Source organism: Rhinoraja longicauda, chromosome 9 (genome assembly GCF_053455715.1).
Source record: "Rhinoraja longicauda isolate Sanriku21f chromosome 9, sRhiLon1.1, whole genome shotgun sequence".
NCBI classification, from domain to species: domain Eukaryota; kingdom Metazoa; phylum Chordata; class Chondrichthyes; order Rajiformes; family Arhynchobatidae; genus Rhinoraja; species Rhinoraja longicauda.
The window spans coordinates 69,800,353-69,826,486 of record NC_135961.1 but is presented as its reverse complement, the minus strand read 5'-3'; the positions used below and the strand labels follow the sequence as shown (position 1 = coordinate 69,826,486).

At 47.0% G+C, this 26,134-nt stretch overlaps 1 protein-coding gene across 4 annotated transcripts in view; it reads right to left on the bottom strand.

Moving 5' to 3' along the window:
* Positions 1-1,149: 1,149 nt before the first annotated feature.
* wdpcp (WD repeat containing planar cell polarity effector) overlaps positions 1,150-26,134 on the bottom strand; it is a 115,411-nt gene continuing 90,426 nt past the window's right edge. For 3 of the 4 annotated variants that reach the window (XM_078405698.1, XM_078405701.1, XM_078405697.1), the window contains 4 exons: positions 12,376-12,544; positions 5,122-5,219; positions 4,617-4,648; positions 1,150-2,913 (listed from right to left, as the gene is read on the bottom strand). In XM_078405698.1, coding sequence (XP_078261824.1) covers positions 2,863-2,913; positions 4,617-4,648; positions 5,122-5,219; positions 12,376-12,544 — 350 coding nt within the window. In that variant the 3' untranslated portion in view covers positions 1,150-2,862. The remainder of the gene's footprint in view (positions 2,914-4,616; positions 4,649-5,121; positions 5,220-12,375; positions 12,545-26,134) is intronic. The other variant, XM_078405700.1, reaches the window with a different exon arrangement.

Sequence of the window (26,134 nt, the reverse complement as noted above, 5' to 3'; positions counted from 1 at the left end):
TCCGACTGCCCCCCCATCCACACCTCTCATCATTTATACACTTCTCTCAGGTCTCCCCGCAACCTCTGGCATTGGATAGAAACCAATCCCAGTGTGTCCAACCTTTCCTTGTAGCTAATACCCCCTAATCCAGGCATCACTCTCGTAAACCTCCTCTCCACCCTTTCCCAAGCCTCCACACCCCTCTGTCCAGGGGGTGACCAGAACTGCACGCAATATTCCAAATGCAGCCTAACCAAAGAGATTTTAAAAGTATATTAAGAGGAAAATAATAAAGAGAGAGTGAAGATGGCCTTTCAGAATCCAAAGAGGACATCTCCATATGGTGCTGCAGGAGATCGGCAAGATCCACAATAAATATTTTTCCTGTTTTTTATATGGAGAAAGACAGGAAGACTAGGAAACTGGGGACAGTAAATGGAAATGGCTTGAGGATGGTGTGTGTTACAATCAAGGAAGTGCTGGATGTCCTAAGATGTGTGAAAGTAGATGCATCTCGTCTGCCTGAGGACACAGAAGCTAGAGACAAAATTGCAGGAGTCCTGGCTGAGATATATCAACCAACGCAAGTAAATTTGCAGATTACATTAAAATAGGTGCTATCGTAGATGGTGAAGACTGGTTATCAAGTTCTAGCGGGATCTTGATCAGCTGGGCAATTGCAATAAGGACTGGTTAACGGAGGGGATAGTTTAAGGTGAGGGAGGAGGTTTGAAGGAAATCTGAGGGTTCATTTTTGACATACATACGATTTGGCATCTGCAATGAGCTGCCAGGAGGAGGCAAGGACAGGAATGACATTTAAGAGCCATCTTGCTAAGTACTTGAATGAGCAGGGCAGGAAAGGCATGTGGGATTAATGATGGTAAACGTAGGCATTGACCTTGGGCTGAAGGGCCTGTTCCTACCTGGTACAATCCTGAGACTTTCTTAGGGTTCACAAGGCCCCAAGATGAAAGTTAACACAGGAAGCTGAGATGCAAAGTAATGGGGCAAAGTAATGGGGCAAAGTAATGCAAAGTTTAAGAATCTAACATCAAGACCTGGCCATGATTTGGTGGATGAACACATTATTTTGTGAAGAAACCTGACTGAATGATAAGCAATAAGGAAAGGATGAATAGTCTGCAACATTGTGCTCTCTCACATTTATTTAACCTTACTTTCAAGCTGTTGTAGTGTGCTGTTGGACACAGTACAATCAAATCTGCCCTTAGCTTTTACAAAACAATCTAATCACTGCATTGCATGGAGATCAATTACAAAAGTCAGTGTAACAACATTAAACAAGTTTAATAATATCACAGGCACTGATTCATTAACAGACACTGTTTCCAAAAATAGTCAATCCCAGAAATAAGGATATTTGCGCTTTAAAACAATGAAGGTTGTATAAATATTTGCAGTTATTATAAATCTTTAATAGGGGCTGAGTGAGCATGAGAAATGAAGCAATCGTGATGATGTAAATTTTTACCATCAATTTATGCATTCTAAACTCTAATCCTCTTAACGTACAAAGCAAAGAAAAATAGCATGCGTGAAGGATTATACACACTGATTGATGCTAGATTAATCCCTCATATAGGGAGGGCATCATCAGCCCCAACACAAGCCATCAGTGAAATGGACAAAAGTACTTCTTGCAGATAAAAGCCTGTGTTTTGGTGTGTACAAAGTCAATATCCTGCCACAAACTTTCTGTACTTCCCCAAAACTGGAATGAGAAAAGGGATGGATTTCAATATGACCTGGAATGAAATGAAAGACTATAGAGCCTCTGATTTTATGGGTATGTACAACTGTACAAGCTATTTAAAATATGTTTGGGTTGTTAAATATTTTTAAATGTTAATCAATTAAAAAATGGCTTTGAGTTGCACCATTAAACAAATAGATAAATGTTAAATTTGAATGAAAATACTTTTTATGTTAAATGGTCAGGTAGAAAATGCTGTACAATAACAACTTTCTGGGTTAGTTAACGTTTGCTGGTGTGGACCTGCGTTCAATGTTCACTGTGGCTGTCAGTGAGTGATGGGAGTGGTGCATATGGGCGTTTGCTGGTGTGGACCTGCGTTCAATGTCCACTGTGGGGGTCAGTGCGTGATGGGCGTTTGCTGGTCAGCCCAGGCTCAGAAGCTAAAGGACCCTGTTATGCTCCACAGCTCCACGTCTCTCCTCACCTTGTCCAGCCTCAGCTGCCTTGGGCTTGTTTCCAATGTACAACCCCTCCTGTAGTCACACCTCTGGGGATCAGAGATGTACCTTGTTACCAATGATCTTGGTCTGCTCCTACTCGTGCGTACAAGGGGAACGATGCTCAAATCGGTTGTGTGTGGGGTGATGGGGGGATGTGATCCTAGGTGAGCGTTACGGGGGGCCTCTCTGCTGGGCCTGTTCACTGGTGATGGGACCAGGGCCGTGATGTGGGATAAACAGAGGGGGGAGACGGGGAAACTGAGGGAGGTATAGTGATGTGGAGTGGGGAACGAGGCACTGGGAGAGGAGAGAGGAAGTGCTGTCACATGGAGGCTCGGAATAAGGGTTGAACCATCACTGGGCATCAGGTGAAGGTGGAGAAATCTGCTGAGAAGCGGGTTACAGGATACAAGGTAGGATGAAGGGGGCTGGTGTGGTGGAGTTACGAGCAACATACACTGCATTCATAACTCTGCTCTCTCACAACCAATAATCACACGCTTTATTTTGAAAGAGTAAAGCTGCTTGTGTTATTCTTTGGGGCTGTGGCTTGTTTGTTTCTTGATACCTGCTAATACCACGCAAATATCTTTCACCAGACCAACAGAATTACAGCTTTTCTTCATCCATTAAAGTCCTTTCCAATTCTTCGATTTCACTTCACACCAGACCAAAGTGCACCACTTTCAGCGAGCCGCAGGGCCCAAGCTCCTGTGGAGGAGGTATTGATAGATATTCAGACAGAGTAGATATGGACTGGCTTGTATAGTGAAAAATACACACACTAGCACCCAGATTCCTCGTTTGTGTGTAATCCAATGAAGACAAAATTATATAGTTTGAAATATTGTCAATTATTCTTTAAAGTTGTAGCTGAGTCCAGCACAGGAAGACTCCTTGCCCACTACGTCTGTGCCCACATGCTATGGCCCACTACGTCTGTGCCCACATGCTATGGCCCACTACGTCTGTGCCCACATGCTATGGCCCGTTATGTCTGTGCCCACATGCCATGGCCCACTACGTCTGTGCCCACATGCTATGGCCCACTACGTCTGTGCCCACATGCTATGGCCCATTATGTCTGTGCCCACATGCCATGGCCCACTACGTCTGTGCCCACATGCCATGGCCCACTACGTCTGTGCCCACATGCTATGGCCCACTACGTCTGTGCCCACATGCCATGGCCCACTATGTCTGTGCCCACATGCTATGGCCCATTATGTCTGTGCACACATGCTCCCTGTATGTCATCCATATTGTTCAGACTTGTCTACAGGACTTGTTCTATATAACATTCAGCATTTATGTGCAGAAAACAAAGTGCTCATCTGGCCAGGCAGCATCTATAGAGGAAATGGACAGAGGATGTTTTGGTTCGGACCCTTCTTCAGACGGACATACATTTCCCTCTACAAAGTTCCTCCAGCATTTTGTTATTTGGTCAGATTCCAGAGCCTGCAGTTTCTTCTGTCTCCAATTAGCATTTGTGGACTGGTCAGGCAGCATCTCTGGAGAAAAGGAGTAGGTGACGTTTTGGATCGAGACCCTTCAGATTCAGTCACCTGTTCCTTTTTTCCAGAGATGCTGCCTGACCTGCTGAGGGACTCCAGCTTTTTGTGTCTATCTTCGGTGTAAACCAGCATCTGCAGTTCCTTCCTCCACCCTGGGTTCCATGTGCTTGTATTCTGCAGCTTGCTTGTGTAACTGTGGACAGATGCAGAGAGCTTCACTACACTATTGTCTACATCTGCTGGGGCCACTTGGGAAAGATTTTACCCGACACTTGAATACTCTGGTTAGTCCCTGGCCTGTAGTTAAATGGCAGCGGTGGGCTTTTGCCAGAGAGTCAGATCAGGAGAGGATTCTCACCTCGGTGCCAACAACCCCCCACGGCAGCCCCCTCACTGTGGAAGGGAATGTGTCAGCATTTAAACACCACCACATGTCAAACACCAGTGGCAGTGATGCAGAAACTGCTTGATGGACACAAGATGACTGACTGGTGCCAGAAAACGGCAGCTTTCATTTTGAGTGATGCGAACTATTGAGGAAGTAGTTGTCATTGTGTTTCCTCCAGAGACAAGCAAGAGATTCCAATCCCCCCCCCCTCACCCCTCAGTAACAACCTCGCCACCTTCACCACACCCACCTGGCTGGCTGTGCTCAGTAACAACCTCGCCACCTTCACCACACCCACCTGGCTGGCTGTGTCTGAGCACACTGTTAAGTCCCACCCCGACTGAAAGGTATGGTCTGTACAGTTTAATGTGACATCACCATGCCACATGCACAGACGTGACCACCTTACCTGTGTGTGTCCTGCATCACGTGCCACATGCACAGACGTGACCATCTTACCTGTGTGTGTCCTCCATCACATGCCACATGCACAGACGTGACCACCTTACCTGTGCGTGTCCTCCATCACCAGCAGGGTTCCCTTGAAAATACACAACACGTTATTCTCCTTCAACCTATGCTGCTTCAGATAGTGTGACACAGAGTGAATAACTTCCATACAGATTACAACAAGCATAGATTTAAAATGTGCATACACTAAATAAAATGCAAACAGACATTCCATTATTAGTGGTGAAATTTCAAGCAGTGAATATATAATTATTATTTTAAAAAACTGATCAATAAAATTGCACAAAAAATATTAGAGGGGTAAAAGCTGGGGACATGTTAAAGGATTGAATGCTAACTAATAAATATATTGCTGCCACATTGAGCATTTCGGAGAGACTATCCTCACTTTACTTCATTTTTGCATCTGCTTCCCACAGGAATACAAGATGGCGGCAGAAACGTGGCAACTGGTGTGTATTGCCTCAGAATAATTTGCAAAGGACCATGGACCATCGGGCATGTGCCATGTATGTTGCATTGTGCAGCAGTCAATGTCTTTACCTTCCTGGGCCCAGGCCAGGGGATCCAACAAGCCTGAACCCTGGGTGTCGAACCCCAGCTCACTCTCTGTCTCACCTCCCCGGACTTGGCCCAAAGACCTGGATAGAGGACACTGGAAATTAGTGCACGTCAATCTTGTTTGCAATACATCGCCGGCACACACAATAATTCTTGCGACTGTTCAGGAGGTGTTCTGCCACGCTGCACTGCAGCTTAGTGGTTTCATCTTTCAAGCAAACAAGGGTTTTGTCTGGAAAACTGGTTTGAAGATTTACCTGTTTCAATCCTCAGAAAAAACTATTTTGTGAACCATCAACCGGGGGTCCAGTGACTACCAGCAAAGACAGGGAACGGCAGCCACTGCTGCTGGACGAAATCTAAACTCCCCATCCTCTCTCTCCTCAGGACTCAACGCTCAACACCATGCCTCAACCACGTTCCAACATTAATCCCATGTTCCCGCTGTCCTTATTGTATCAAAAACAATGCAGTACTCAACACAGACACATTACCAGTTGCTTCTGGAACTACCACTGGTCCAAATTCCACGGCACCACCAGTTAGACCTGTACTCCCTCACGCAAGACTGTGCTCGCCCAACAAAGCTGCAGTGCACTCATGGGACCGTGTACCAAGCTGAACTAGGACTAGAACTGCACAGCACAGCACAGGAACAGGCCCTTCACCAAAGATAGACACACAATGCTGGAGTAACTCAGCGGGTCAGGCAGCATTTCTGGAGAGAAGGAATGGGTGACGTTTCGGGTCGAGACCCTTCTTCAGACTCCATTGTGTGTGCAGAACATGGTGCCAGTTTAAAGTGATCTCATTCATCTGCCTGGACATGATCAATATCCCTCTATTCCCTGCACGTCAATGTGCCCAGCTAAGATTTAGTGTCTAAGAACTAAACTGGGATTCAGTGACTTTAAATAAAAACTCTTCCTTATGATTTTACTTTCAAGGTCTAGTCTCATGATTAGTTTATTACCCTACTTCAATCTGTTCATTTTTGACACATCTTTCACAGTGATTTGAGAAGGCGTTTAGTTTAAAGGATATGTTTATAAATGTCTATATGTTTATAATCACATCCTATGCTAGAACTTCACAGTGAAACTCCAGTAGAAATGTCGAAAATTCAAAGATGGTATTTACACTCGTTGACATTTGAAAATTTGAAGAAATTCTACAATGAACCTTTCAGTGACCTGGTGGATATCATACATTTATAAAAAGGGTTTGAATACAAAATGATTAGGCACTGAAGTTAGAAAAGGCAGGAGGTGCTGAATCAGCGATGCTGCATAACCTCCTGAGTTACTCCTGCACTTTATGTATTAACCAGCATCTGTAGTTCTATGTTTCTACATTGTCCTGTTGTAATTAGTCTGATATTAACAGTGCTTTGAAGACACAATTATCAGCATACTGTATGAAACGGATACAGCTTCAGTCTCACATGCAACTAAGTCTTCCATTCAGAGCAATAAATGTGTTGCTGGAGGAACTCAGCGGGTCAGGGATAGATGAAATAGCAAATAATGAAAGCCCTAGATAGCGTGGATGTGGAGAGGATGCTTCCATTACTAGGAGCTGAGCGATCAGCCTCAAAATAAAAGGATGTGCCTTTAGAATGGAGATGAGGAGGAATTTCTTTAGTCAGAGGGTGGTGAATCTGTGGAATTCATTGCTACGGACGGCTCTGGAAGCCAAATATTTGGGTATTTTTGTAAGAGTGGATTGACAGATTATTGATTAGTACGGGTGCCAAACGTTACTGGGAGAAGTTAGGAGATTAGGCGCCAGGTGGCTCGGCGGTAGAGTTGCTGCCTTACAGCACTTGCAGCGCCGTGGACACGGGTTCGAACCCAACCATGGGTGCTGTCTGTATGGAGTTTGTACGTTCTCCCCGTGACCTGTCCGGGTTATCTCAGAGATCTTCGGTTTCCTCCCACACTCTAAAGACGTGCAGGTATGTAGGTAAATTGGCTTGGTAAATGTAAAAATTGTCCCTAGTGTGTGTAGGATAGTGTTAGTGTACAGGGATCGCTGGGTAATTACCCATCAGTGATTTAATTGCCTCTGTACTCCACAATTTGAAGTTTGTAACACATGGCTTCACAGGTGTTTGTAATTACTCAGGTGTGTTTAATTGCCTCCTTAATGCAGGTATAAGAGAGCTCTCATGACCTAGTCTTTCCTCCAGTCTTTCCATCACCTTTGAAAACTTTTATTACTGTTTATCAACATGAGGACCAAAGTTGTGCCAATGAAAGTCAAAGTAGCCAATATGAGACTGAGAAACAAGAATAAAACTGTTAGAGACATCAGCCAAACCTTAGGCTTACCAACTGCTCCAAATCAACTGTTTGGAACATCATTAACAAGAAAGAGAGCACTGGTGAGCTTACTAATCGCAGAGGGACTGGCAGGGCAAGGAAGACCTCCACAGCTGATGACAGAAGAATTTTCTCTACAATAAAGAAAAATCCCCAAACACCTGTCCGACAGATCAGAAACACTCTTCAGGAGTCAGATGTGGATTTGTCAATGACCACTGTCTGCAGAAGACTTCATGAACAGAAATACAGAGGCTACACTGCAAGATGTAAACTACTGGTTAGCTGCAAAAATAGGATAGCCAGGTTACAGTTTGCCAAAAGAGCAAGCACAGTTCTGGAAAAAGGTCTCGTGGAAGATGGGACGAAGATTAACTTGTATCAGAGTGATGGCAAGAACAAAGTATGGAGGAGAGAAGGAACTGCCCAAGATCCAAAGCATGCCACCTCTTCTGTGAAACACGGTGGTGGGGGTGTTATGGCCTGGGCATGTATGGCTGCTGAAGGTACTGGCTCACTTATCTTCACTGATGATACAACTGCTGATGGTAGTAGCATAATGAATTCTGAAGTGTATAGACACATCCTATCTGCTCAAGTTCAAACAAATGCCTAAAACTCATTGGCCGGTGGTTCATTCTGCAGCAAAACAATGATTCCAAACATTGTTAAAGCAACAAAGGAGTTTTTCAAAGCTAAAAAATGGTCAATTCTTGAGTGGCCAAGTCAATTGCCCAATCTGAACCCAATTGAGCATGCCTTTTATATGCTGAAGAGAAAACTGAAGGGGACTAGCCCCCAAAACAAGCATAAGCTAAAGATGGCTGCAATACAGGCCTGGCAGAGCATCACCAGAGAAGACACCCAGCAACTGGGGATGTCCATGAATCACAGACTTCAAGCAGTCATTGCATGCAAAGGATATGCAACAAAACACTAAACAAAACTACTTTAATTTACATGACATTGCTGTGTCCCAAACATTATGGTGCCCTGAAATGGGGGGACTATGTATAAACACTGCTGTAATGTCTACATGGTGAAACCACAATGTATAAAAATGGCCTTTATTAAAATCTGACAATGTGCACTTTGACCACATGTGATTTTTTCTATTACAAATCTCAAATGTGGAGTACAGAGGTAAATAAATAAATGATGAGTCTTTGTCCCAAACATTACGGAGGGCACTGTAGATGAAGATCTCCTCATGGTGTTGGAAGTTAAAGGGAAGAGGTGATCCACATGAATGTGAAGCTATCTATTTTCCACTTGAACCGTGCAGGTTAAAGATTCCTTACACTTCTGCGGAAACCCACAAGTACTTCTGCTCTCTGAACTCCCAGATCATCAGCATCTCCCCAGGACTGAGCAGCTGGACAGACCTGGTCGTCTACTCACAAGCTCCCAGTTCCTGCAGTTACTGTTAGGGAAGGGTGGAGGGTCAATAGTTGTTTATTTGTCACATACACATAAATGTGTAGTGAAATGAAACATTACCCGCATTTCAACAATAAGACCAATAAGAATAATCAATAAAAATGCAATAACACACACAATCATAAACTAACACCAAACAAAAGAAACATCCATCACAGTGAGTCTAGTCTCCTCCAGTCCCTCCTCACTGTGATTGAAGGCCACAATGTCTTCTCCCGCGGTCAGGCTGTTGGAGTTGCCACGTCGGGGGGGGTCGGGGGTCCCGACATTGAAGCCCCCGCTGGGCGGTGAAAGGTCCGCGGCCTATTTCAGGCCGCGCCGGACGGTGAAGGGTCCGCGGCGGGCCAACCCAAGTCCCGCGATCCGGGGCGGGCGAAGACGCTGCCGCTGCCAGAGGTCCCGATGTCGGCCCCCACCCAGGGGCCAGCGGGCTTCCGACATCCACGCGGCCCGCGCCGGAGCCTCCGGAGACGAGTCGCAGCCGCTCCCGCAACATCCGCAGGCAACCAGCGCCGCAGGTGGTCCCAGGTGCATGGCCGGTGGTGGTAGGCCGCAGTGGGAACGGGGACACGACACAGAAACAAAGGTCGCGTCTCCGCTCGGGAGAGACGATGTTACAGTTCCCGTTCCCTCCCACCCCCCCACAACATAACATACAAACACTACATCATATTAAAAAATACAATTCATACTAAAACAACAAAAAACACACAAGACAGACGGACTGCAGGCAAGCCGCAGCTGCGAGGGCAGCGTACCAGGCCTGAGGTTTGCCGGTCAGTGTGAGGGTGAGGAGCTGTGTCGTTGTGTACAAATGAGACCTGAGCCGACTGTTGGAAAGAAGGGATGGTCTGCAAACCCTCTGTAGTCCAGGCCTCTTGTAGTTTGTACAGCCGACTATCACACTGCTACCCTCTGTAGTCCAGGCCTCTTGTAGTTTGTACAGCCGACTATCACACTGCTATTGACAGAATGTCAGCTCTGTATATCGGGGAGACGTGCGGGCCCGATCCACCTGCCGAACAACCGTGGCGTCGACCGGAACGCGGCCCAGTAGGCCAGACTTACCCCCATCACAGGGGACCGCAGAGAAGTGAGGCTTACCGGGTCGAAGGAGCCACGGCGGGGGCGACGATGGGGGCCTCGGTGGCAGTAGGAGACCCGGCAATGCTGGGATCACGACAACAGGGGTGGGGTCACGACAACAGGGGTGGGGTCACGACAACAGGGGTGGGGTCTCGACGGCAGCAGGAGACCCGGCAGGGGTGGGGTCTCGGTGGTAGGGGTGGGGTCTCGACGGCAGGGGTGGGGTCTCGATGGTAGGGGTGGGATCTCGGTGGTAGGGGCGGGGTCTCGACGGCAGGGGTGGGGTCTCGGTGGTAGGGGTGGGGTCTCGACGGCAGGGGTGGGGTCTCGGTGGTAGGGGTGAGGCCTTGGTGGTAGGGGTGGGGTCTCGACGGCAGGGGTGGGGTCTCGATGGTAGGGGTGGGGTCTCGACAGCAGGGGTGGGGTCTCGGTGGTAGGGGTGGGGCCTTGGTGGTACGGGTGGGGTCTCGACGGCAGGGGTGGGGTCTCGGTGGTAGGGGTGGGGTCTCGACGGCAGGGGTGGGGTCTCGGTGGTAGGGGTGGGGTCTCGATGGCAGGGGTGGGGTCTCGGTGGTAGGGGTGGGGCCTTGGTGGTAGGGGTGGGGTCTCGACGGCAGGGGTGGGGTCTCGGTGGTAGGGGTGGGGCCTTGGTGGCAGGGGTGGGGTCTCGGTGGTAGGGGTGGGGCCTTGGTGGTAGGGGTGGGGTCTCGACGGCAGGGGTGGGGTCTCGGTGGTAGGGGTGGGGTCTCGATGGCAGGGGTGGGGTCTCGGTGGCAGGGGGTGGTGGAGGTGCGATCAATGGTCGATGAGCGTGAGGGGGGGGAGGGGAAGATAATGGCGACCCGACGTGGGGAGACCGCCATGAGGGACGGTGGAAGAACAAAGAGGACCCAGTGTGGGGAAGGGGAGCACACTAGTTTAGAATCCTCTGCCCAGGGGATAAGTCTGTGTTTGTTTGTCCCGGTGAAGGCGCTGTGCACACGGCAGGTTTCTCGTGCACCTTGTTGTGTGTTGTGACTGTTGGCAGACCAGTCAGTCTCCCTCTGGGGATGAATAAAGTTTCATCGTATCGCATCGTATGGTATCGTAGAATGGCATGGTGCATAAAGTATGGCAGACCCTCATTCATTTTAAGAAGAACTCAAATTTGTGTACGATAAACTAAGGCAGTTGTCAGACACGGGCAGTGTGGTAATCGATAAGATGCAAAGAGAGGCTTCAGAAGAGCTACAGTCAATGAACAAGGTCTCCAGCTCGCGATCAAGTCAAGGGTTACTGAGCAGCAATGCCGGGCATCAGCTGCAAGATTGTAAACATGCACAACCTACGTCAGCACAGAGCAGTGGAGATGTACCTTGGTCTCTGCAAAATACTCCAGATCTATCGGTGGAATAAGTGAAGCAAAATGTGCAACACCCCATGGCTGATGTCCCCAGTTAGCCCAGCCATCTCCTGCATGGAGTGGTACACAGCCCAGCCATCTCCTGCATGGAGTGGTACACAGCCCAGCCATCTCCTGCATGGAGTGGTACACAGCCCAGCCATCTCCTGCATGGAGTGGTACACTCGCACACTCTATCTAACAACCCCAGCCTGTGGGGAAGTGTCCAGGACTCCCTCAGAACCCACAGAGTCCTGGTCCTGGGGTCCAGGGGTCCTGGGCTCCAGACACAGAGTCCAGATTCAAAGGAAAACCAGAAAACCAAGGGGATGAATAGAATGATCAAAGGGAGAAATAGAGGCTGAGCCAAAGAATAGATTCAGGGCCGCTAAAGACAAATTTAGTTTTGTTGTAAAATAAAGAGTTCTGGTGATGAGATGATGCGAGGGTTAGATCAGCCTGGGTGTTATTCAGCGATGGACTAGACACCAGGGACACATGGGTGATGGAAGCAGCTTCTTAGCTTGGTATGCAATAGATCCAGACAATGAAAGGTTCTTCATTGGTCCTCTCCAATGAAGGAAGGATTCATTTGCGAAGTGGTGTGGAACAAAAGCACTGTTTTCAACCAAATCGTCTGTTTCTGGGATGCAAACACTATATAATGTGCACAAGCCACAATGAACACGCACTCCATCCTATTTAAGGAGCACAACATCTCACCAGATGCAAACAATATTGAACATTGCCAGGTGCATTTAGCTTAGAATCGTCATGTGTTCGATGTACAGCGAAAAGCTTTTGTTTGCGTGTTCTCCACTCATTGAAAAGACGATATATGATTACAATCCAGCCTTCCACAGAGCACAGATGTAGGATAAACGGCACAACATTTGTGTGGTTGCAAGATATCGCCACATGTAACCATACTTTGTACTCCACAAGTGTCAGAATAGACGCACGCTGGCCAAGCTATAATTTGATGTTATTTAACTGTAATTTCACCTGCTGGAGGGGCTGTTCTGTGCTGCAAGCTGTGTTATGTTGCTGCCGCTGCCAGCCGAGCCTGGACAACCATTCCCACTCTTTGGTCTCTCAACGTCCACTGATGTCAGCAGATATTCAGAACCATCTCTCCTCAGAGCTTCTCCGCCCAGCGAGCAGTCCTGAGTCACTGTAAATTACAGCAGAATTGCACATTAACCAACAGTTAACTTAACATTTTTATTTAAAGCACAAATGTGAAGAGAAAAAAATTGAGAACATTATGAGGGAGAGGGAGAGGGAGAGAGAGAGAGAGGGGGAGAGGAGGAGAAGGAACTGGAGAGAGGGGGGAGAGGGAGATAGGGGAGAGGGGGAGATGGAGAGAGGGGGAAAGGGGGAGGGAGGGGGGAGAGGGGGAAAGGGGGAGATGGAGAGAGAGGGGGAGGGGAAGGGAGAGGGGGAGAGGGGGAGAGGTGGAGAGGGAGAGAGAGAGGGAGAGGGAGAGAGAGAGAGAGTGTGCTGAGTGAAACCCTTTATTAAAACTACAACCGATGGAGGTGTAGCACACTTTAATCCTGAGCACAGGCTGAGGAAGGATTGGGCAGGTGGGGAATGGAAGAACATAGAGGGGCATCTGAGTACGTGGAGAGCAGGGTCGGTAAATAAATAGCTGAATGATGAACATATCCTGTAGGTCAAAAGGGGAGAAATACAGTGGGAATAATGTTAAATTGTTGAACTCTGTGCTCAGTTCAAAGGCTGTGATGTGCCAAATTGAAAGCCCAGATGGTATTGGGCAAACCTCTATTGGGGATCTCATAGGAAGATCAGTTTCAGTTTCAGTTTAGTTTATTGTCACATGTACCGAGGTACAGCGAAAAGCTTTTGTTGCGTGCTAACCAGTCAGTGGAAAGACAAGACATGATTACAATCGAGCCGTCCACATTGTATAGATACATGATAAGGGATTAACTAGTAAAGTCCGATCAAGGATAGTCCGAGGGTCACCAATGAGGTAGATAGTAGTTCAGCACTGCTCTCTGGTTGTGGTAGGATGGGTCAGTTGCCCGATAATAGCCGGGAAGAAACTGTCCCTGAATCTGGAGGTGTGCGTTTTCACACTTTATTCCTTTTGCCTGATGGGAGAGGGGAGAAGAGGGAGTGACCGGGGTGAGACTGGTCCTTGATTATGCTGCTGGCCTTGCCGAGGCAGCGTGAGGTGTAGGTGGAGTCAATGGAAGGGAGGTTGTTTTGTGTGATGGTCTGGGCTGCTGGCACAATTTGCTGCAATTTCTTGTGGTCTTGGATGGAGCTGTTCCCAAACCAGGCTGTGATGCGTCTGATAACATGCTTTGTATGCATGATCTGCATAGAATTTGCATCCATTGAAATGATGGGAACAGAGTGAGAGTGAGCGGACAATTACAAGTGGAAGCAGTCTGACACTCAGTCATGCATGTTACCCAGGTGCAGTGTTGGGCAAAGTCTTTGTTCAACTGGCATTTGGTCTCTAACCTAGAACAGACCATATATTGAGCAATGAATGCTGTAGATTTAAACCACGTTTTTGGACTACAAATAAGGCATTTTGTAATATTCCGAAAACAGCTGAAACTGTAAAAATACTTTTAATTTTTCTTCCACTAAGTGACATAGTGTTAAGTGTAAACTAACAACATTGATTCAAACGAGTGGTTCACATATCAAGACAAGAAACAGACTCTGTGATAATACCTTGAGGTGCTACATTAGTACAGCTAAGACACAGTGTTCAGTGACTATAACCATATTAAACTTTTCATTCTTTCTTTGTAATCTTAAAAGCTGTTTCTAAAATGTAAATTATTTTGGGGAAAATGTTAAAATATAGAAAAACGGTTAATACAGATTTATATGAAGACAAAAGGTGTATCATTCTTAAAACCAGAAACTGAAAGGCCATTATTTTATCGCACATCAATATTGCGCATTAATTCCTTTGGGCAGAGTTAGTTTTAGCTGTATCATGTATGCATGGCAGTGGCCCAGATGCATTCCTACATTCCTCCGTCTACGCCGCATCTGCGCCCGGGGTGAGGTGTTTCACACTAGGGCTTCCGAGATGTCCTCATTCTTCAGGAAACGGGGCTTCCCCTCTCCATTATAGATGAGGCTCTCACTAGGGTCTCTTCTATATCCCACAGCTCCGCTCTTGCTCCCCCTCCCCCCACTTGTAACAAGGACAGAATCCCCCTCGTTCTCACCTTCCACCCCATCAGCCAGCATATCCAACAAATCATCCGCCAACATTTCCGTCACCTACAACGGGACCCCACCACTGGCCATATCTTCCCATCCCCTCCCCTTTCTGCGTTCCGCAGAGATCGTTCCCTCCGTAACTCCCTGGTCCACTCGTCCCTTCCTACCCAAACCACCCCCTCCCCGGGCACTTTCCCCAGCAACCGCACGAGATGCAACACCTGTCCCTTTACCTCCCCCCTCAACTCCATCCAAGGACCCAAACAGTCTTTCCAGGTGAGACAGAGGTTCACCTGCACCTCCTCCAACCTCATCTATTGTATCCACTGCTCTAGATGTCAACTTCTTTACATCGGCGAAACCAAACGCAGGCTCGGCGATCGCTTTGCTCAACACCTGCGCTCAGTCTGCCTGAACCAAACTGATCTCCCGGTGGCCGAGCACTTCAACTCCCCCTCCCATTCCCAGTCTGACCTTTCTGTCATGGGCCTCCTCCAGTGCCATAGTGAGGCCCACTAGAAATTGGAGGAACAGCACCTCATATTTCGTCTGGACAACTTGCAGCCCAGTGGTATGAACATCGACTTCTCCAACTTTAGATAGTTCCTCTGTCCCTCTCTTCCTCTCCCCCTTCCCAGATCTCCCTCTATCTTCCTGTCTCCACCTATATCCTTCCTTTGTCCCGCCCCCCTGACATCAGTCTGAAGAAGGGTCTCAACCTGAAACGTCACCCATTCCTTCTCTGCTGAAATGCTGCCTGACCTGCTGAGTTACTCCAGCATTTTGTGAATAAATTCCTATTCCAAAAGGTGTTTTGTCAGCTTTCTAAAATGCATGAAAGTTGTTCAAGCAACGCAGGCATAATGTGGGACAATGCCAGGAGGAGTTGCATCGCTACTGAAGTCAAGCAACGCAGGCATAATGTGGGACAATGCCAGGAGGAGCTGCATTGCAAGCGTTGCAGGTTCATGTTGCTCTGAGTGATGCCAGCAGTGGCAGGCTGTGTGGATCCTGCTCCTGGTCGCCCTCTTGTGGCACTCTCCCCTCCTGCTGCTCGTCCATGTACCTGGGTGATGCCCTGTCTGAATAAGCTGCTGACACACGATAATCTACCACACTCACATGAAGAATGGTCATTCATGTCCAGCCCAGGGAGCGGACTGATATCCATAAAAACAAACTGCTTTAATTAGTCAGTAATGTCAGAGAGAAAAGAAGGATAACAAATTCTGGCCAAAGGAAAGGAATGAATTAAAAAACCAGAATTAAGCTAAGAGTTACTCAGTTAACGTTTCTCAGCAACTTCTTGGGATCCCACTGGACACAGAGCCTTGGTTTTGCAATAGGTAACCTCCAAACAGAGAGAGTTAGCAGAGTCACTCCGAGAGGCATTGAAATTCTACGTGCCCTGGGATTGCCGTTAGTGGAAACAATATTGAATTCCCCAGCACTGATATTCGTATCTCAGTACGCACATGAGGCCGCACAAAGCAACAAATGATAAAGTCATAAGTGCCACAATTACGTTTCATCCCCGTGTACACAAACATACGACTGATGAAATTCAAAATACTTTGCCTGCTGAAATTCCCAAAGTCAGAACAGCATCAGTATCGAGTCACATTACAAGAATGCCCTGCGTACTTCATTGCTTGTCGAGTGCTTTGGGATAAATTGAATAAACAGGCACAACAGAATGGAAAAATACTTCCTGTGGAACTATTTTGTTACGGCATCTCTCTTAAGTACTTTTGTCAGGTACCCGAGAAACAAATGCTTAAATGTAGAGTCAGAAGGTAGACACAAAATGCTGGAGTAACTCAGCGGGTCAGGCAGCATCTGTGGAGAACATGGATAGGTGACGTTTCAGAGTGCTGGAGTAACTCAGCGGGTCAGGCAGCATCTGTGGAGAACATGGATAGGTGACGTTTCACAGAGTGCTGGAGTAACTCAGCGGGTCAGGCAGCATCTGTGGAGAACATGGATAGGTGACATTTCACAGAGTGCTGGAGTAACTCAGCGGGTCAGGCAGCATCTCTGGAGAGAAGGAACGGGTGACGATTCAGTCTAAAGAAGGGTCCCAACCCGAAACATCGCCCATTCCTTCTCTGCAGAGATGCTTCCTGAGCCGCTGAGTTACTGCAGCATTTTCTGACTACCTTCCATTTATACCAGCATCTGCAGTTTATTTCCCACAAATGTAGAGTCAGAGTCACACATCCTTCGACCCAAATCATTCAATGCTGACTATGATGTCTATTTGGCTTTAATCCCATTTGCGTGCCTTAGGCCCATAGCCCACTCAACCCTTCCTACCCACGCATCTATCCAAATACCATCTAAACTCTGTCATTGTACCTGCCTCCACCATCTCCTCTGGCAGCTCGTATCATATAACCACTACACTCTCCATCAAACACTTGCTTCTGACATCTCCTTTAGATTTCTCCGCTCTCCCCTTTAATCGATGCCCTCTAGTTTAGACTCCCCCACCACTGCAGAATGATTCTGACTGTCTACCCCAGCTCTGGCCCTCTGTAAGATGACCGGTCAGCATCCTGTGGATCGAGCTGTGGTGCCACCAGTCTCTCCCCGTGCAGAGAGTGTTGTCAGTCGGTGCCACCAGAGGGTGTTGTCAGTCGGTGCCCACTGGTCTCTGTGAGGAGGGTGCTGTCAGTCGGTGCCACCAGTCCCTGTGTAGAGAGTGTTGTCAGTCGGTGCCACCAGAGGGTGTTGTCAGTCGGTGCCCACTGGTCTCTGTGTAGAGGGTGTTGTCAGTCGGTGCCCGCTGGTCTCTGTGCAGAGGGTGTTGTCAGTCGGTGCCACCAGTCTAGTGGCTGATTTCTGGAGCTGACCAGGGCAACTCAACCATTGAAATACTCCAGAAATGGCAATAAAAGTATATCTAAATTTACTAATTGATAAATTAATTGACAACACATTGCCTATCCCAATATTAATACTTCAGCACATTTGGAATGCGCGTCTTGATATCAGATCTAACAGCATTTGGAGAAGGCAGTTCAGGATACTTGGAGGCATACAATTTATATCAAGCAAATCAACTTCATGTCACTTTGATCTGTGTTGACTATCAACATCCCTGCTCAAGTACACTCATAACATGTTGCAATGATGGTATTCAAACTGTCCAAATGCAACACAAATAGGGAACTTGACAAAACAAAGTTATTCATTAAATTTGGGAAATTCTGATACAAGTTTTATTTTTAGATTTAATTAACTGTTTCAGTTCCAGACATTCATTTGGGGGAAATTATAAATAGGATCACAGCTCTCAAAGAAGCAAGATTTAATTTTGCCCCAAAGTCAGAGGATCAGTGTAGATAGCATGGAAACAGGCCCTTCGGCCCAACCTGCCCATGCTAACCTGCGCATGGTTGCAAGTTTAGTGCGACTGGTCCAAGGATGATTTAATCTCCACAGGACCATGTCCCAAATGGCCCACATATTTCTCTAAAGCGTTTCATATCATATCATATCATATATATACAGCCGGAAACAGGCCTTTTCGGCCCTCCAAGTCCGTGCCGCCCAGTGATCCCCGTACATTAACACTATCCTACACCCACTAGGGACAATTTTTACATTTACCCAGCCAATTAACCTACATACCTGTTTCTATCTGTGTACCTGTCCAAATGTGTTTCAACAGACAACAGGACTGTGTACAACGGAAGCACATTACACCGAGTGCCTCAGAATGCCCTTGCTTGCTTTCATCAGCATAAAAGAGCTCCATCCAGTGACCTGGCCCTTGGGGAAATAATGAAAGGCACCACAGGGATTCCATTTGTCACCTGTGTGACTGAAGGAGATTTTTAAATTATGCCTTTATTAACAATAACATCACAGATACTTTCTGCCCAATTATTTTGAAATAAATCTTATGACCTTGAAAGGACTGAACTAGAACAAAGCACATTAATAAACCCCTCCACAAATGTGGAACAAAGTATTTTACATTTGTTTTAATTAAAGAAAGTGCAGAAAAGAGAAGCTGCTTATTGGGTAAATGAACACAGAATTCCCACTCAATGATGCAAGCTACAATACAGAAGCTGCCTGGTGTTTGCCAATCAGCGCAAATAACTAGCACTGTATGGTATATATGATTCTGTACGTTCCGACAAAGGGCGGCAAAATTATTAGCCTGCGATAGACAGAGCAGGTAATTTTACAGCACACAGGTTCCAAGGTTTGAACTACTGCCTGTGCTGTTACCTGCCTGTTATGGTCGGGGCATCTCAAATAAAAACATTCCTGACCTTGTATGAATGAATAAAATCAGCCAATTTGATCAGTTGTGATTCTTACTGAAAAAATGCCTTAAGAACAAGAGAGTTTGGGAAGGGGATGATTTGCAGACTTCCCTTCATTAACCATCTTCACTTCACGCTGCCTCAGGAGAGCAGTCGACACCATCAAAGACTTGTCCCACCCCGGTCATTCCTTCTTCTCCCCGCTCCCGCCCGGCAGAAGGTACAGAAGCTTGAATGCGCGCACCACCAGACTCACGAACAGCTTCTTCCCCTCTGTTATCAGGCTTCTGAACGGCCCTTCCATAAGCTAGGGCACTGTCCGATTCACCTCTACCCCATTGCGGACATTGTCTCTGGAACTGATGCGCTACAACACACACTGTATCTTCCCCTTTGCTTTGCCCTTTTGTACTTGAGTTTGACTTGATTGCATTTATGTATGGTATATCTGATCTGATAGGATGCAGAACAAAGCTTTTCACTGTACCTCGGTACACGTGACAATAATAAACCTGAACCTAAATCACTTAACTGAAACCCCATGTGCATAGAAATTGGTCTTCGGATTAGTAACAATAAACAAGCAACATGATAGTGGACATGAACTGCGCAATGCCTCTGAAATTAGATTCATCTGCAGTGTGTGGAATGGAATTTCAGACGAGTTCAACAAGCAGATGCCACCTTATTGCAAGTTTAGTGCAACTGATCCAAGGATCATTTAATCTCCACAGGACCATGTCCAAATTAAAGTGCTAACACACGCTGTAAAAGATGATTAAACTCAATTAAAGGCACAAAACTAAATTCTGAACCTTGGTGTATTATGTTCACCATTTATTCATCAATACCTATATTGTCCTTGTAACCTTCAGCTGTATTTCTAGTTCAATGAGTAAAGGCTGATTATGCCACTTTGCCCTGTCCCAGTGTGGTCTATTGTCCATTGCTATTCAACACAGTTGTTAGGTCTTCGCAATGATTGCTTGGTAAGTTAGCAGAAGGCTATTGGTGCTTGAGATATTGCCATAGAAAAGGAAAGATAAATAAGGAAAGAGAGTGGTCTCTGTACTTCCCCACTCACTCGTGGAAAGCTCCGTCAGATGGGGAAGGAGCGTTTGGGAATGGTATGGAGGCCATGCATTGGGAGGCCATGGAGCCTTGCACGAGGAGCGGGTCAGGCACACCACCCTTGTGGGAAGATATCTTACTTTAAACAATACATCTCCAACCACATTTAGTCTCACCATTTTGAAGCTAGAACTGTAATCATTCTAACTAAATGTGAAAGTGCTTGCTTAGGGAACATTCGCTAATATAATCACTGAAAAACCCATGTTGGAAAAACAAAAGAGTTGCTGCTTTACTGGTTATCTCCTAATAGGCAGGACATATGTTGTTAGGCTTATTAAAGTAAGAGATGGAGGCAAATACTTCATACATAAAGCAATTCAATAGCATTTCCCTTTCCCTCTCATAAATGAAAATGTTAAATTCTATCCTTAGGATACCCGATGCATATCAGGTCAAAAATGGTTAATTGGAAAATTACCATCCACCAGCAGTTCAGCAATAATTTGCAGTACTTCCTCGTGTTATTAAGGATAACACATTTGGAAATTATGCCAATTAAATCTGCTTTCAATATGCAATTTCCTTAATGCAGACTTGTTCTAAGTAACTCAAGTTAGCCATGACTTAGATAGCAAGAACATACTGACACAAAACCTTTTAGAGTTGAAGAATTCAATTTAAAAGAATTCCAACAGCAACATTCAAATCAAACCTTTGAGAAGTTCCAGCCGTTATTGACACAGATAAGCCCTTTATCCACGTAATCATTACAAGGAACAAGTGGATTCCTTTATTCCCTTACAACAACTTCACACTGAAGCAAGCAGATCAATAGACAATAGGTGCAGGAGGAGGCCATTCGGCCCTTCGAGCCAGCACCGCCATTCAATGTGATCATGGCTGATCATTCTCAATCAGTACCCCGTCCTGCCTTCTCCCCATCCCCCCTGACTCCGCTATCCTTAAGATCGTTGCAAGTTGTATTGTCATAAGTATCAGCGTTACTGTCAGGTGTACTGAGATGCAGTGAGAAACTTTGTTTTGCATGCTGTCCAGTTAAAAACCAACGAGACATGATTACAATCAAAACCATACACGAGCTGAACATTTAGTGCACAGTTAGAGAAATGAATCAGTGCATAATGTAGTGTACCAGTAACAGAGATGTACAGATAAAGAGAAACATGCAAGGTCCACCATGAGGCAGACTGGCGATGAAAGGTAGACACAAAGTGCTGGAGTAACTCAGCGGGTCAGGCAGCATCTCTGGAGAGAAGGAATGGGGGACGCTTCGGGTCGAGACCCTTCTTCAGACTGACGTCAGGGGGGGGGACGAGACAAAGGTAAGATGTAGTCGGAGACAGAAAGACTAGTGGGAGAACCGGGAAGGGGGAGGGGATAGAGAGGGAAAGCAGGGACTATCTGAAGTTAGAGAAGGTTATTTGTAAGTTTAGAAGTTAATTAACCACAAAAACTAGGCTTTCCTCATTCATGCATCACAGGGTAATATCACACAACCAGACACCTGAAGGCTGAACTACAACAGAAAACCTGGGACTGAGGCAGATGAGGAGTGGTGAGAATGCAGGGAATTCACAGCTCACTGACATCCACCGTGTGTGCACTGACATCCACCGTGTGTGCACTGACATCCACTGTGTGTGCACTGACATCCACTGTGTGTGCACTGACATCCACTGTGTGTGCACTGACATCCACTACGCAACCCCAACTCTGTTTGAGACCCCCTTGACTTTACCCAACATCCTTGTGGCCACCCTAACTGGTATAGAACCTTATTCTATGTTCTATGTCCATACTTCTGTAGTCAGTACCCTGTCTGGTGAAGACCAAAGTGACCAAAGCCTTCTCTGTCACCATAGCCACCCGTGACTCCACTTTCAGGGAATTATGTACATGGACTCTTCACTCCCCCAGCTCCACAACATTCCCCAGGGCCCAGCCGTTCACCCTGAAGGTCCCATACTGGCTCAACTCATAATGCAACACCACACTTATCTAAATGAAACCTTGTCAGCCATTCCTCAGTCCACATACATCGCTGATCAAGGTCTTGCTGCAATTCTTGATAACCATCTTCACTGCTTACAATACCACCGACCTACTGTTGTGTCATTTGCAAACTTACTACTCTTGTACATTCTCATCCAAATCGTTGAGATAGATTGCACACAGCATTGGGCTCAGCACCACTCCACGAGTTACTAGACCATCAGTCACAGAGTTCTGGCCCAAAAAACTAACTTCCACCACCACCCTCTGCTTCTGACCATGAAGCTAGTTGTTTATCCAGCTTTCCCTGCATCCCATGTCACCCAACCTCCCAAAGCATCTTTCCAAGCAGATCCCTATCATCGGCCTTGCAGGTCCATGTAGACTACGTCCACAGTAGACTATGTAGGACCATGTAGATGATGTCCACAATCCTGCCCTCATCAACCTTCTCAGTTACTTCTTCAAAAACGTAATCAAGTTCATGAGAGATCATTTCCCACATACAAAAACAATGCTGACTTTCCCTAATCAACCTGTCTATTAAAAACAAGACCCTTCTTCAGTCTGAAGGACTCGACCCGAAATGCCACCCATTCCTTCTCTTCGGAGATGCTGCCTGTCCCGCTGAGTTCTCCAGCATTTTGTGTCTATCCAAAAAAAATATATATATATATATATAAATTATATATAAAATTCCTCAGAATCCTCTGCAATAACTTCCCTCCCACAGATGTTAGGTTCACTGGTCTCTAGTTCCAACTGTTTGTTTTGTAGCCATTCATGAATAGAATGGCGAAATATTAGCGGTCATCCAATCACCCGTCACTGTAGCCGCCTCCAACAGTGAAGCTCAGACCGCAGCCAGGCCTGCAATTCCTGGAGTGCCCACGGACATAAATCATCAGGCCCGGAGATTTATCTACTTTCATATGACTTGGCAAGAACAAGGGGGTGAGGGGGAGGGTGAGGGGGTAAGGGAGGGAGGGTGAGGGGTGGGGGGGGAGAGGGGGTGAGAGGGAGGGTGAGGGGGTGAGGGAGTGAGGGTGAGAGAGGGAGGGTGAGGGGGTGAGGGAGGGAGGGTGAGAGGAGGGAGAGGGGGTGAGAGGGGTGAGGGGTGAGGGGGAGAGAGGGTGAGGGAGAGGGGGTGAGAGTGAGGGGGAGAGAGTGAGGGTGAGAGGGGGTGAGGGGGAGAGAGGGAGGGTGAGGGGTTGAGGGGGGGTGAGAGAGAGGGGGTGAGGGAGGGAGGGTAAGGGGGGGAGGGGGTGAGGGGGAGAGAGGGTGAGGGAGAGAGGGGGTGAGGGGGAGAGAGGTGAGTACCATGGCAGTACTACCACTGTCCTGGTTCAGTATTCGGGGCCCTTTGTGCCGATTCGTGGGTCGCTGATAAACGGAATAGTGGAAAACTGTCAGATTCAGATTCGCTCAGGTTTCTAAACAGCAAAAGTTACTGGATCCATTGTTCAACAGGGACTTTTTTTTTAAACAACTTCTTGTTCACAGAAATATTTTCTTGTAATTGTGAAATATTTATTCCCACTTGACTGGTAATTAGATTTTAATGTTTGCCAAAAGATTCTACTCTGACAGTTATTATTGAGGGAGGGCAGCCTCTGAGGCAGTGGCTGGAAACAAAAAGCAGTCCCATTATCTGCGAGCTACAAACACACAGAGCCACCTGTAACCCTCAAGGCTTCCTTGTAGATGTACTCTTCAAAGATTCACTTCAAACAGACTTCAGTCAACAGGGCAATGAGACAAGTGTGAGAGACATGCCCATACAGTGTTGGAATAAGGCCGGTTGTATGGACAGACGCATTCATGCATTACTGGTCAACCTTTGATGATCTCTACACTTTACATGATAATTGTTCAATGCCAGATAATTTTAGCCTGAATCAAGAAAAAATTCTGTACAGAATGTTCATACAAGTCTGAGAAACACTTGTCTTCCATAAATGTTTTTCTCTTTGGTCTGAGCATTGCCACAGTGGCACTGGACTAGACAGGGGAGAGGGAGAGAGGGAGAGAGAGACGGAGAGTGAGAGGGAGAGAGAGACACACAGCGAGAGAGGCAGAGAGAGTGAGACAGAGGGAGAGGGGGAGAGGGAGAGAGAGAGACAGAGAGTGAGAGGGAGAGAGAGACACACAGCGAGAGAGGCAGAGAGAGTGAGACAGAGGGAGAGGCCAAGTGAGAGAGAGAGACAGAGCGTGAGGGGGAGAGGGAGAGGGAGAGGGGGAGAGGGAGAGGGGGAGAGGGAGAGGGAGAGGGAGAGGGAGAGGGAGAGGGAGAGGGAGAGGGAGAGGGAGAGGGAGAGGGAGAGGGAGAGGGAGAGGGAGAGGGAGAGGGAGAGGGAGAGGGAGAGGGAGAGGGAGAGGGAGAGGGAGAGGGAGAGGGAGAGGGAGAGGGAGAGGGAGAGGGAGAGGGAGAGGGAGAGGGAGAGGGAGAGGGAGAGGGAGAAGGAGAGGGCGAGGGAGCGAGTCAGAGACAGACAGACAGAGAGAGACACAGAGAGACGCAGAGTGAGGCAGAGGCAGAGAGAGAGAGGCAAAGAGAGAGAGAGAGAGAGAGAGAGAGAGTGAGAGAGGCAGAGAGAGAGGCAGAGAGAGAGAGACAGCGAGAGACGCAGAGAGAGAGAGGGAGAGATAGAGAGAGAGAGACAGAGAGACAGAGAGCCTAGTCGAAGGAGGGAGCACCCTAGTCGAGTGAGCAAGGACCCTGTGTGGGAGACGACCCTGTCTCTGCGGACAGTCTGGCAGAGGTTGGCATGACTGTGCCCACACAGCCTAGCAGCCAGTGGGTAGTGTGTGGGTCTGAGGGGCCTGTACCTCCAGCAGCCAGTGGGTAGTGTGTGGGTGGAGTGTGTGGGTGGAGTGTGTGGGTAGTGTGTGGGTGGAGTGTGTGGCCTGCCAGCTCTTGTCCTCCAGCAGCCAGTGGGTAGTGTGTGGGTGGAGTGTGTGGGTGGAGTGTGTGGGTGCAGTGCTTGGCCTGCCTGCTCTTGTCCTCCAGCTCACAGCACTGACTCATCCTCGAGGTTTCCCTTCCACATCCTGGCAAATGATTGTATTTGTGGCGAAGGGTGGGAAGCATTTCTAATGGGTGCCGGCCACAATCCCCACACACGGGACAGACGCACAAAGCCAATGTGAAACCTCACCCATCAAAGTGTTATTGAATTAATTCATCACAACATTCAAATACAATTAGATTCTCCAACATTTAAAAAGGCGAATGTCAGGAATTTGAATGTAATGATGTCAAGAATGTTTTGCTCGCAAGTGTAATTCAATTGCTGAAATATGAATACATTTGTGAAGGGAATGCATGTGCTTTATTTTATGGGACCTGTTAAGCTGAATAAAGAAAGAAACAAGTAGAAGCTGATTTGGGATAAAATGATCGGCCATTAACCATTATAGTTTACGCTGTAATGGGGAATGTGGGTTACTGGAGGTATAGGAATGCCTCAGTACTGCCAGGACCAGCTTGAGGCAAGGAAGCTTCATGTTTACTTGCCTCACAGGATACAAGGAAAAGCAGAAAAGTATCAACTGGAGTTCAAGTTGTGAAAATTAACAGGAAATACCTGCAGGCAGGAAAGATGAAAGTGATGGCTGCTCACAAACAGGACTTGAAAGTGTAGCTTGAGAACATGAGGGACAGTTGGGTACTTGTATTTCAGGGTGTTAACAAGGGGAGAATAACTGTGTGCTCTCCAGTACTCAACTTAGTAGCTGTCCTCAGCTCTTGTGTTGCAGGTGCATTCTTCAACAGAATGCTCGCTTACTTGCTTAAAAAGATATTTAATAGGATGGCACGCCACAAGTCGAACAATCCAAAGATGACCATTTAATTAAAAGTCTCAAGTGCATTGCCTTTATCAATTAGTGGGAGCTTCATGTTGTGAACAGGTGTGTTTGGAGATAAAAATGTAAACAATTGAAGTGACATTTTACATATTCTACAATTAAATATGGCTTTAAAAATGGCAATCGAGTAGTTAAATTAGAAACGTAGAAAATAGGTGCAGGAGGAGGCCATTCGGTCCTTCGAGCTAGCACTGCCATTCAATATGATCATGGCTGATCATCCAGAATCAGTACCCTGTTCCTGCTTTCTTCCCGTATCCCTTGATTCTGTTAGCCCTAAGAGCTTTATCTAACTCTCTTTG